Source organism: Monopterus albus, unplaced genomic scaffold (assembly GCF_001952655.1).
Source record: "Monopterus albus unplaced genomic scaffold, M_albus_1.0 scaffold186.1, whole genome shotgun sequence".
Classification (NCBI taxonomy): domain Eukaryota; kingdom Metazoa; phylum Chordata; class Actinopteri; order Synbranchiformes; family Synbranchidae; genus Monopterus; species Monopterus albus.
Window position 1 is genome coordinate 3,128,142 of NW_018128066.1, and position 13,257 is coordinate 3,141,398.

The 13,257-nt window shown below is 39.5% G+C and overlaps 1 protein-coding gene across 1 annotated transcript in view; it reads right to left on the reverse strand.

Annotated features, from left to right (window-relative positions):
• LOC109969925 (NT-3 growth factor receptor-like) overlaps positions 1–13,257 on the reverse strand; it is a 205,316-nt gene that overhangs the window by 153,866 nt on the left and 38,193 nt on the right. The window contains exons 3-5 of the mRNA XM_020617153.1: positions 8,927–9,081; positions 8,258–8,400; positions 6,255–6,396 (exon numbers count right to left, since the gene is read on the reverse strand). Coding sequence (XP_020472809.1) covers positions 6,255–6,396; positions 8,258–8,400; positions 8,927–9,081 — 440 coding nt within the window. The remainder of the gene's footprint in view (positions 1–6,254; positions 6,397–8,257; positions 8,401–8,926; positions 9,082–13,257) is intronic.

Consider the following 13,257-nt stretch of genomic DNA (forward strand, 5'->3'; position numbering starts at 1 on the left):
GGGAAAGAGCAGATTATCTTTTGTTCCAAAAGTCCTCTTTGCCTTATTTAAACCCTCACTGGTTTAATTACAAAGACCTTCATGAATTAAGAAACTTCCACAATCCCTGGGCTGATGAAAACCTTTACCAATTCTTTGAATAACCTCAAAAATGCAGCATGAGACTAAACACATACTGTAGCTGTTTTGTTACATATTTCAGCAGTACAAGGGATGGTGAGGAAAACAAAGAGATAGAGCAACTTTTGCATGAAATAGACAGAAGAGGAGACTTCCGGAAGCCACCACCCAAAATGGCAGCCTAAGAAAATCTGCTCCTCTGAAGAAAAATATATTTGTCCCTACTAACTACACTAAATTACATTTTACACTTTTTACTATAACTGGAATATGTAAAAGGGGAAATAATGGGAAAAAAGGATGGAAATAAGAAAAGCACTGCTGTAAGAGCCTGCAAATGAAGAAAATACACACACATGGTGAAGCTAAAACTACCTCCCACTGAAGTGAAGAGGCAAGTGTAACCAGAGTTGGGAAGAGTTAAGGGACTTCTATAAAGACATAAAACAATACAATACAATGTCCCTGAAGGAACGGAGTGGTCATCTATGGTGGATTTTGTGGAAAAACTTTTGCGGACCATGCTGGAGATCCCCCCAACTACAGGGCTTAACATAGGGAGAGCACATCACTTGCTTGCTCTGAGACCCACCAGGCATAAGGAAGAGAAGCAACAATCTATAATAATCAGATTCTACAGCTACAAAATAAGAGCAAAGATTCTACGCAAAGCTTGGGGAAAGAAGTGAGTGTTTCTGATTGAGACACCAATATACTTAAACCAGGACTACCCTCCCAGTGGTTCTGCAGAAAAGCAAAATAGGTGCTGAAGAAGAGAAATCTTAGTTTCCAGACCCCACATCCTGCAATACTACGAGTGTTCTAGAAGGATAGGACACAGCTGTACCAGATAGCAGATGAGGCAACTAAAAACAGGAAAGACAGACAATGGTATAAACACTCTGTGAATCACATTATAATGAGGATTATGCCTGGTTTGCCTTGTTTTATCGTTTATATCCATTCCTTTTGCTCTGAGTGGATGAGAATATATAAACAGGAGGAACATGAAGGAAAGTTATTCTTTCACTGTGTAATGGGAAATCCTCCTCTTTTATTTATTCTTAAGGATGCTGTAGTGAGGGTCCTTAGCCTAAAGCCAGGAGAAACTATCCCCCACAGTTACATGTTCTCTCTAACTCAGCCCAGGGTCATCCCTTCCTTGGAGTGACACATTTTTTATTGTTTCTTTTATTTGCATTTCTTTGGTCTTGTTTGTCCAGGGTGTACATCAGGTAAGTTTCATTTCTGACACCCCAAGGATATAGTGACAGGCAGATACACATAATCAATAACAAAATACATGTTATCTTTTTTAATGTCAGTAAGCTTTTGAACCCAATCATGCGCAACAAAATCTTATCTTAAAATGAGGAACGAACAAGACCATATAGTGTTATGGTTTGTGGTCTTGCTTCCTGTTTGGTGCTTTTATTTTGGTTAGTTTCCTGTCTTGTATCACCTCACCTACCCCAGCTTTGTCCCAGTGCACAATCACCACTCATCGTTTTCACATGTTGCTCTGTTTCTCTGTTCTCTTGCCCACATATACTCATTCTTTCCCTCAGTCTCTTGTTGGTTCATTCTCTGTTCACCACACCCTGCCAGTTCGTGCACTTGCTATCTCCACTCACCTCACCCTGTATGCCTGTATCATTAAGTTCTTTATTTGTCTCACGTTGGTTTCCTGTCCTGGCTTCTTTGGGTTTGCTCCTCTGTGTTTTGGGATTTAACTGTCAGTAGTTCCTTGGTTAGTTTCTCTGGTTTGGTTTTAGTTCTTTTACCTTGCTCCCTGACCAAACAGTATATCTACAAGAAATCCACCTACAGTAAATGATAAAGAGCATGGAAAAATAAAGTGAATGGGCTTCACCAATTTGTTTTTCTCGTCATATAAATTAGGAGACAGGAGAGGAGTTGCAATCCTCACTGCAAATAAGTTAAACTTTGAAAAGGTATTTTAAATGGGAGATAAGGAGGGCAAATATATCCTAGTAAAAGGGAACACAGAAGGGAATCCAGTCACTCTATTAAACATATATGCACCCCTAAGAAGTGATGGGTTTTTTTTTCCAGAAAATCACTAATACAGGGTGGGCCATGGAAAAGTAGTCTACCAAGATGAATGAGCAAGTGGATTGTTTTGGAGGCGGGCTACTTTTCCATTGCCCATGTGGTATTATGGTAATGGGAACAAATGGCCTCTTGATATGTGGGGAGACTTAAACTTAAAATTACAACCAAACCTGGACTCATCCAGTAGAAAACCCCATGAAACAATTTTTCTATATAGGTACTTTTCGAAGAAGTTGGCCTAATTGATATATGGAGGGAACTATTTCCCCATAAAAGGGACTATATTTAATACCCTGCCCCCCACTCCTTACTATATATACAAGACTAGACCATTTTATAATGTTTGGAAAATACTGATCAAACAGCAACTGCCAGTATGCTTCATCAGAACTGTCAGATAAAAAAAAAACTTTGGAAACCCCCTCCCCCCCAGACCTTTCTGGCACTGGAATTGGGTTACTGTACAAACAAATTTTTTAACCTTCTGAAATTTGTAATCTAACATTTGCACCCACTTCATCAATCAAAATATTCAGACAACATACAGTATTGTACCAGTTCTTTTTTAGAATTAGCCATGGAGGCATAGGAGCATGGCTGGAAAGTTAAAGTCCATCCTGTGGAGGTTGACTGCAGGGGATTTGTAGCCAAGTCAGCTGTCTCTCTGCTGGGTGAGTTGGTATAAAAGGGTGGAGCCATTTTCATATAGGATGCAGTATGCACTGCGCTTGCCGTGGGGGGTTAACGCAGCACAGGGGAGGAGAGCGCACATGAGTAATTCGTGCACATGTTGGACATCAGTTTCTAATTGCTTCACTGATACTGTTCTTGCAGACAATAGTGACAATAAAGTCATTCAACCAAACCAAAGGCTAAGGCACATCTATGTGTGAATGTGTTGGTAAAGCTGTGATTTTGAGCACAGGAAGAAATACACACACAAAAAAAAGAATACAGAGATGAGAGAAAAGAAAGAGGCAAGAGGAAAATAGGCATGGAGTGGGGGCGGTATATAGCAGTGTAGTCTAAAGATAGAGAGGAAAAAAGAGGACAAAACAAAATTCTCTTGTTGATGAACAGTAAGGGACTGATCTATTTTCTCCTCAGCAAGGCTTTCAGGCCAGTCTCATACTGGCCTATGACAACATACAGATGACAAAATCGGATAACTACATGCCTTTGATCAGTGAGAACATTGAGTACAAGGCTAGTTGTACAGTGTTATCTAGTGGTAACACCGGTAGCATATTTCAAATGCCATGTTCCAGCTAGACTACAGATAGGACATCATGGCTTGTGGTGACAGATGAGGGAGAACTGTTTTCATGGGATAGATATTGCCACATTGTGATTAAGATTTTAACCAGTGAGACGCAGCACAGTTAGTTTACAGATATAGTCTCAGCGCGGGTAAAATAACCTAATTAGAACAGAACTACTAACCCAGGTATTACAGTAGCTAGTGGTGTTTCCATAATTGAGACCCACACCATGCCTATAGGATAAGGGAAAAACATGGTATGGTATGTGAGTCCACAATGTTGTAGAGCTGCTTCTGTTCCAGACAGCAGCAGAACAATGGGTCTGCACAATTTGCATTGTGGTTAATTACCATTTTGCCAAAATAGGGAAGTCATCTTTGAATGCAAAGAATGTTATTTGATGGCTGGCAATTTTGCTGTCAATCAGATTACTCTCTAATCAGAGCAGCTATTTTATAACATTTCCAGAGACAATAGGCTGCACAGGAAAGGAAATGTAATTACCATCAGAGCATGTGGTGAAAAATTAATAAGTTAATTTGCACCAGCAAAGAATGTCAGTGGAGTAAACCCTGAATGCTAGATGTTGCACAGTCAATCTAGCATGGTCCACAGCCGAACCGCTCCAGTAGGGAGTGTTTGAATTGTTGATATGCATGGTGACAACTCTCTGTTCTGTAATGGGATACACTGCAAACAACCACAATAGACTGTGTATTACAACAGCCAGCTTGCTACAAAAGGAAAAATGTCACCTTTGATAAATATTGACTTTGAATACAGCCTGTCCCAAATCTTCCCAGGCCCAGTTTGCTGACGTTTATACTGTAGTTCATTGTGTGTAATTCATTATAGGAACAATGTAATCGTTATCAAATCATGGCTTTATAAGTGTTGTGGGTTTACTTATTTTTTTTATTTTCTTTCCTCTCAGATCAAGGCTAAGCTTTCATGTAGGCTGGAGGCTATATTCTTTCTAATTGGCTACATCAATTTCATTTGGTTTGTAACTGTGCAACACCCCATTGCTTTCTAAATGTACCTGCATAATTTGTCTGTTCTGCTTGAGAAAGAAGATTTTTTTTTTCCTGTTGTAAATTATCATCCTAGACTGTCAGCATCATTAATGCAAGATATAATTTCAGTCGCCAGCATAAGTCCATCAAAACTGCCATGAAAACCATCTTATGCAAAAGAAAAACAGTCAATGATCTTGGTTCCAAGCAGTCACACTGTAAAGCTATATTCTAAATATATACAGAGCACAGTCGGCTTCTTGACTTACTGCTCTTTTTTGTCTGCCTGACTGTGTTCAGTTAAACTAACAGCAGTGGTGACCTTAAGCTATAACATCAACTAACCATATCTCCATATAAGTTTATTAGCAATTCATGTCATATCTTGATCTAGTGTAATGTTGCTCTTTGCCTGCTAAATGCTTCCCAAGCTAGTCACAAACTTTGTCTGTCACTCATTTGCTGCAGGCCAGTAAAACAAAATGAGCTGAAAGACACTAAAGTGCTCTTTACCACTAAGGGGACATACAAAATTTGGTAATAATTATCTCTGGATTCATCATTATCTGCCAACCCTAGGTCAACAGTTCATATTTAATCATGAGGGAACAGCATGAGATAAACATCAGTAGCCATGCCACTAATGAGCGAGGAAATATCAATCTTTCAGTTCATTACTTTGATCCAGACAGAAATAGGTTATCTGACATTTTCTGTACTGCCACCATGAGGCTGAAATTTTTTGGTATTTAGTGAAATGTCTTGCCAGTTGTTGAATGGATTACCATAAAACATGATACAGACTTTCATGTGCTCCTTGAGCTGTAATAACCTTGCATCATCATCAGGTCAAAATTTCAATCACTCTGATAGCTACAGTACTTTGGTTTAGTTCCTAAGTTAATGGCACTTCCATCAACCACAGTTTGTGTTTAGTTCTAATTAACAAATATTAGCATGCTAACACACTCAACTAAGATGCCAAACATGGCAAACATTACGCTTGCTTAACATCAGCATCGTCAGTATGGCCATTTTAGCATGCTGAAGTTAGAATTTAGCACAAAGCACTGCAGAATCTGTGAGTTAAACCATATTGGTCTTAAAGGGAACAGTGAAATATTGTGGCAACACAATGCCACAGTAATCTTTACATACAAAACATACTAATAACCCTATTATGGTAATTTATTTGCAGTAAATAAATCTTTAAAATGCAGCAAACAAACTGACATACTGCAATACAAGTGTTGTAATTCAGGTATAACAAGTCAATTATTCTACTGTGTATCAACCAAACAATGACTGTTACTTTTGTCCTGGTGATATTTCTCTACAGTACCCTATGTATGCACCTTGAGCCAAGCCAAGCCACTGGGTTCAGTTTTTTTTCCCCAAAATGCATTTAAGATTCCTAATTTCCCACCATTATCTTTGATGATATCAAACATAGGAAATTCTGCAAATTATTAGAGTAATTTTACAAAATCAGAATAAGCAAATATTTCATGTCAACATACCTGTATCTTAACTCTGTATCTTAAGGCTTTACACAGTTTAAGGAGACTAGTGTTTTCTAAACAATATGCAAAGTCAAGCAACATGCTACACAAAGCAGAAGCAGGAAGTGAAGGCGAGCCTGTGGGTTTGAAATGTTTGTCACTAGCCATGAGTTACTGTGTCCACTATGAGCTTAAATGCAGCTTTCCTCTCACCTCTACAGTGACTGGATAGTATTTTCCCAAAGATTTTATCAATACACCATAAAAATCCAACTCACACTGCACGTTGAGCTGAATGGAAGAGTTAGTCATTCCCACTACATTTTCTGCAATGCAGGTCAGCTGGAAGTTGTTGTCATCTCCGCTGATGTTGAAAAGTGTCAGGTTGATAGAGTGGATGTTCGGCCAGTACACATTGGACTATAGACAGAAAGTTAAAAACAGTAAGAGAAATACTTGGGTACATGAAGATATACTGTACAGTACATAGGTCCTACCATAATATTAGTGGGGTTTAAATCTTTCATTATTTAATTAACGCTAAAGTTAATTATTAATTGGTTAGAGTCCCGTGGTAAGAAACAGAACAAAGTAAAGGAGTGAGTACACACTACTTAATTACTTAACTGATTTAGTCTGGTCTATTCTCTCAAGGCTAGAATTGCAGCAATAATGCAAAGACTAACAACTTTACAACTGTAGGCAGCCAAACACAATGCTTATGTTTCTTTTCTTGCCTTCACCTGGCCTGTTCCTCACCACTTCACTGATCCTGATGACCTATAATATCAGTCTACCCTAAAACATCAAGCTGGAGGCAGAGGTATCTCACATCTGAAAAGTCACTACAAGAATTAAAGACACAGATGACAAATACATCCACACAGCAATGTCAAAAACTGCTGTTCCCCCTTCTTGCTGTTTAGCTCTGCTATTACGGCTGTGACGTCCCTGGGGCCTGTCTCAGGGAGCATGATTAGTAGGTAAGCCAGCTTGCAGTAGGTTCAAGTCAGTCCTCTCACAAAGCACACAAAACTGATCTTAAACACAGGCAGAGATCAACAAGGTGACCTATGCTGTGAAGCTAATTTGATAACTTCAAAGCTGGTTAGGTCAAGGCCCCGTTCTCCATTTGTGAATAAATACATTCACTTTATTTGATTGTTGTTGACTTAACATTTTTGGAGTTTTTTTTAGTTCTTTGAAACTGGTTTAACATTCATCTGGAAATGCTGTCATACACTAGAATTAAGTCCTTTGGCCCAAACCTGCAAAAGTGCAGGCTTATTCACAGGTAGCTGAATTCTGAGGTTTTAAATTGAGTACCCATATATTAACCAACTTTTATATATGTTTATATAACATATGTATGTACTTAAGAGTATATAGCTTATTTATATTTTCAGATGAGAACACACATGTTGATGAGAAACCATTGTAATAGTATATAGTTTGTATAATTATCATGATTCAAGTTTTCAAAGACTTGATGAGGTATGCCATAAAATAAAATAAACGCACTTAAAAATGTATGAAATATTTTGAATGCATTTGCATTACAACTAGAGACATCCACTTCATGACAGATTTTGGCAGTTTGGTAAATGCTATAGAGGGCAATGTAAAACAAAAATAAGAGCTGAACAATTCAAGAACACACATACACTCATGGCCAAAAATATTGGCATCCCTGCATTTCTGTCAGATTATGCACTATTTCTTCCAGAAAACTGTGTGTTATCTGACAAATTCGATATTTTTGGCTGTGACTGTACATCGCCTGCCCTGTTTCCACTGAAGGAACCAGCATCAAAATTTTGTTCTGGGGCATAGTTCCACCCTTGAAAAAAGTCCCCAGTAGGGGGGTAGTACTTTTTGAAGGCCCAAGAACTATTGGTATGAGGCCTTCAGTCCTGAACGTCCCTCGCTGGTCAAATACCATGCAGCATTTTACATGCAGACTGTGGTGCTTTTAATACATCAGCAGGCTTGTTTAGAGCTTTGGTCCTTCTGTGGAAATCCAAATCACAAATCACCCCAGGACAATTTTTGTACTGTAGTTCCTGTGAAAGGAAAGTACCAGGAACATTCCAGTGGAAATACACCTTTAATGACACCAGAGGACTCAAAGAGAACCAATGGTGACCACTAATGGTCCACAGCTAGTTTAAGTATCTTGGAATCATATCTAATACACTTGATATTTTTGTGTCATTGTGTCATTTTGTAATGGACAAGCAAAGCATGAATTGCCTCTTATTTTAACGTTTGTGTGTCTGACCAAGTGTGTGTTGATGGAGTGCAAGCCGCTGACAGTCCAGTCTACTTCAGGCAGCGGTGATCCGGATCCATTGCAGCTCACCGTCACATTGTCGCCCTCCATGACCAAAACACTACTATGGCTCACACTGATCTCTGGTAAGTCTGAAAAACACACACACACGGCCAGCATATGTCCATGTTAATATACTTATGTAACTGCTTTTGTCTACATGTTTTCACACCAAATCAATTACTCACTTTTAATTAATGAAATAAAATTAGTACAAAGGAAACAATTGAATGCATATCAACAAACACCCACACATACTAGATGTCACAGGGATGAGTCATCACCAGGAGATAATAGTACAGAGTCTACAGCCTCTGTCAGAATCAACACAACTCCCCACATCAGATTCACCCTCTGAACTCTGTCACACTTCCTCCTCTTCCTGCCTCAGCTCAGCTCATGATCCTCTTCTCTTTCCTCTATTTTACCTTTAACTCTTTTATTCCTTCTCCAACTTTTTCAGTCTCCTTGTCCACATTCTACGTTTCACCACCCACCTTTCTGCAGTTGTTGTGGTTCTTCTTCTTTCTTCTGTTGTGGTTCCCTTCTATTTTGTTCCTCTTTTTTAAATGCAACCATACCCTTCCCTGTCTCCTCCTCCTTCTCCCCTCCTCTTACCACAGTTGTGGATGTACATATTGTGCAGTCGTATCTTGGAAGCTCCATTCCTGCAGTACAGCTGCTGCGTGTGGAGTCCGGCCTCTCCTCTCTGCTGCCACAGCTGGATCCAACGGATATCACAGCCACAGTCGAACACCACACCATCCAAATGCCTTGAAACACAATAAACATACACTGTAATCAACAACAACAACAACAAGACTGATCGACTACTCTGAGATACTTTCAAGTAACTGGAAATAGTGCACGAGTAACAGAAGCAGTGACACTAGTATTATTAAAGCAGAAAGTTACATAAACAGCCTTTCCTCTCTTCCACTCCACATTGGTCTGGTTAATCAGCTATTCAATAGAAACAGTAATATAATAATCACAGAAACAATACCGTATAACCAGATGGAATCAAATTGTCAAATGGGGAAATTTTTACTTCTGCATACTGTCAGCTATTAAAATGTTCAGCTTTTCAAGGACAGTCATGCTTTTCTTTAGAAGTTTTCTAAACTTCATACTTTTGAAAATATTTAGCTTTATTTTGAAAATCTTGCCCCATTCAAATGAATGGGAAAATTCCACTTCAGCATAATTTAAGCTATCAAAATGTTCAGCTCTTCAAGGACATTCATGCTTCTATTCAGAACTTTTGTAAACTTCATACTCTTGAAATATTTAGCTTTATTTTGAAAATCTTGCCCCATTCAAATGAATGGGGAAATTTTTGCTTATGCATATGTTCAGCTATTAAAATGTTCAGCTCTTCAAGGATATTCATGCTACTATTCAGGACTTTTGTAAACTTCATACTTTTGAAATATTTAGCTTTATTCTGAAAATCTTGCCCCATCCCATGAATGGGAAATTCAACTTCAGCATACTTTCAGCTATTAAAATGTTCAGCTCTTCAAGGATATTCATGCTACTATTCAGGACTTTTGTAAACTTCATACTTTTGAAATATTTAGCTTTATTCTGAAAATCTTGCCCCATCCCATGAATGGGAAATTCAACTTCAGCATACTTTCAGCTATTAAAATGTTCAGCTCTTCAAGGATATTCATGCTACTATTCAGGACTTTTGTAAACTTCATACTTTTGAAATATTTAGCTTTATTCTGAAAATCTTGCCCCATCCCATGAATGGGAAATTCAACTTCAGCATACTTTCAGCTATTAAAATGTTCAGCTCTTCAAGGATATTCATGCTACTATTCAGGACTTTTGTAAACTTCATACTTTTGAAATATTTAGCTTTATTCTGAAAATCTTGCCCCATCCCATGAATGGGAAATTCAACTTCAGCATACTTTCAGCTATTAAAATGTTCAGCTCTTCAAGGATATTCATGCTACTATTCAGGACTTTTGTAAACTTCATACTTTTGAAATATTTAGCTTTATTCTGAAAATCTTGCCCCATCCCATGAATGGGAAATTCAACTTCAGCATACTTTCAGCTATTAAAATGTTCAGCTCTTCAAGGATATTCATGCTACTATTCAGGACTTTTGTAAACTTCATACTTTTGAAATATTTAGCTTTATTCTGAAAATCTTGCCCCATCCCATGAATGGGAAATTCAACTTCAGCATACTTTCAGCTATTAAAATGTTCAGCTCTTCAAGGATATTCATGCTACTATTCAGGACTTTTGTAAACTTCATACTTTTGAAATATTTAGCTTTATTCTGAAAATCTTGCCCCATCCCATGAATGGGAAATTCAACTTCAGCATACTTTCAGCTATTAAAATGTTCAGCTCTTCAAGGATATTCATGCTACTATTCAGGACTTTTGTAAACTTCATACTTTTGAAATATTTAGCTTTATTTTGAAAATCTTGCCCCATTCAAATGAATGGGAAAATTCTACTTCAGCATACTTTCAGCTATCAAAACCATACAGGTGTCAAAATGTTCAGCATTTTCAGGGTGATCCTTCAGCACTCAGCATCCATATGCATTTTCTTCAGAAAATGCATTTCTCTAGTTATTATTCTGGGATCTTACTACTTTTATGCACAAGCAACTCTGTTTTTAAATACACACCACTCAGAATGAAACTCAAAAATTCACAAGGAGAATAAAAAGGTTTGCAATTGATAAAAAGAGTCTCTAAGTCTGTGTTACATGTCCTCTGTAGCTTCGTCCAGGTCCAATAAATTGCAGCTGCACTGCCTATCAGAATGTCCACACAGCATTCTTTGTTCACAAAAGTTGGAGAAAGGTGGTTTGGTGTGAGTTGTTGTTGGTCTTTGTAATCAATAGTTTGGATGGGAGCTCAGCTTGTTTTTCCGAATTGTTCCCACCATGGTCAGCTTCCTCTTTAGGAGCTGCTGTCCCAGCCTTATGTGAGGTAAAATAATTGTTGCATCTGATGTTGTGTCAACCAAGTTGGTGAGTCAGGTCCAGGACAGCTCTCTTAGCTTGATTTTTCCTAGGGGCTCCTGTAGCAGGCTTTCCTGTGTAGACTTGCAAGTTCCAAGCATATGAGGTAGTGGCATCACAGGCAGCCCAGATCTTTATACCGTATTTTGCTGGTTTGGATGGAATATACTGCATAAAGCGGCAGCGGTCCCTAAATGGCATCAGCTGCTCATCAAAGGTGACATTAGGCCCAGGGTTGCAAAACAGGGGGAGGCGGTGCACCCACTTGTCCCACACCATCCTGATGGCACCTAGCTTGTCTCGCCGCTGTCAAGCTGGTCTGTTGTCTCGGTTATGAAAGCGGATAATCCTGGAAATGATGTGGAAGCTTTTCAGAGGCATTGTTGCATGGAAGATTTCTCTGCCAGTTTCTGCAGCCCACAGGGATTCTGTGGATTCCCCAGAATAATGTTCAGGATGGAATCTTGCATCAGAAGTTCAAAAGAATACTTTATGTCCTGCACATGGGTAACAGATGTAAATGGTTGAACTATCCAGCACTGCTGTGACCACAATAAAAATGCTAAAGGTGAATGTGAGAGCAGACAGAGTGAGTGCTTGACTTATACAAAGCTGCTATGGCCAAAAGACAGTGGGGAAAATGTGTGTCAGTTTGCATGGTGTTGTGAGGTAGAGAGCAGAGCAAATGCTTGAACTATGCAAAATTGTTGCAACCACAGTTTTATTATCCCCAGGTGTAGTGGACTCAAACCTCAAACACCCTGTATGTAATATAAATGTGTGTGTGTGTGGGGGGGTGCAGTGTGTGGTTGTGTGGTCACAAAAAATGTGTTGTGATATACTGTATGTTCTTCACAGAAAGTGAGCCAAGGCCAATGAGTCTGAGCTTGAAAAAAATCAATCGTATAATTTTTCTTCAAATGAAAAATGAAAATGGGTCCCATGGACCCGAAGACCACACAAGGGTTAAAACCGAAAGCCCACACTAACACACCACAGCTCCTGGCTGAATAGGTAACTAGCGTGGAGCTAGAACATCCCAACTCCTCACTCATTGTTCTAGGGGACTTTAACAGAGCAAACCTCACCCAAGAATTGCCAAAATACAGACAGCACATCACCTGTTCCACCAGGGACAAAATCACACTGGACCACTGCCACACAGCAATTAAAGATGCTTATCGCTCTGTCCCCTGTGCAGCCCTCAGTCTCTCTGATCACTGTATGGTCCACTTTATTCCAACCTACAGGCAGAAACTTAAAGTTGTGAAGCCTGTGCTCAAAACATTGAATAGCTGGACTGAACAAGCTAAGTCAGAGCTACAGGCCTGCTTTGATTGTACAGACTGGAGTGTATTTGAGGCTGCAGCTACAGACCTGGATGAACTCACTGACACTGTGACATCTTACATCAGCTTTTGTGAGGATATGTGCATGCCCACCAAGTCCTTCCGTACATACAACAACAACAAGCCCTGGTTCACAGTAAGACTCAAGCAGCTTTGTTGTGCCAAAGAGGAGGCCTACAGAAGTGGGGGCAGGATTCTGTATAGCTGAGTCAGAAACACACTGACAAGGGAGATCAGGGCAGCAAAGAGAAGGTATTCTGAAAAGCTGAGGAACAAGCTTTCGATCAATGACCCCTCTTTGTGGACTTCAGCTCGGTATTTAACACCATCATCGCGAAGGACCCCTCTGTCAAGCTCCTAAAGTTTGCAGATGAGATAACGGTCATTGGTCTCATCCGAGATGGTGACGAGTCAGCCTACAGATGGGAGGTTGAGCAGCTGGTCCTATGGTGTAGTCGCAACAACCTAGAGCTGAACATGCTCAAAACAGTGGACCTGAGGAAGAGCCCACACCTTACCCCCCCTCCATGGAGGACCTGTACACCTCACAGGTCAAAAGGAGTGTCAGGGCCGCTCGGCGGGCGCTGCCTCTCCCC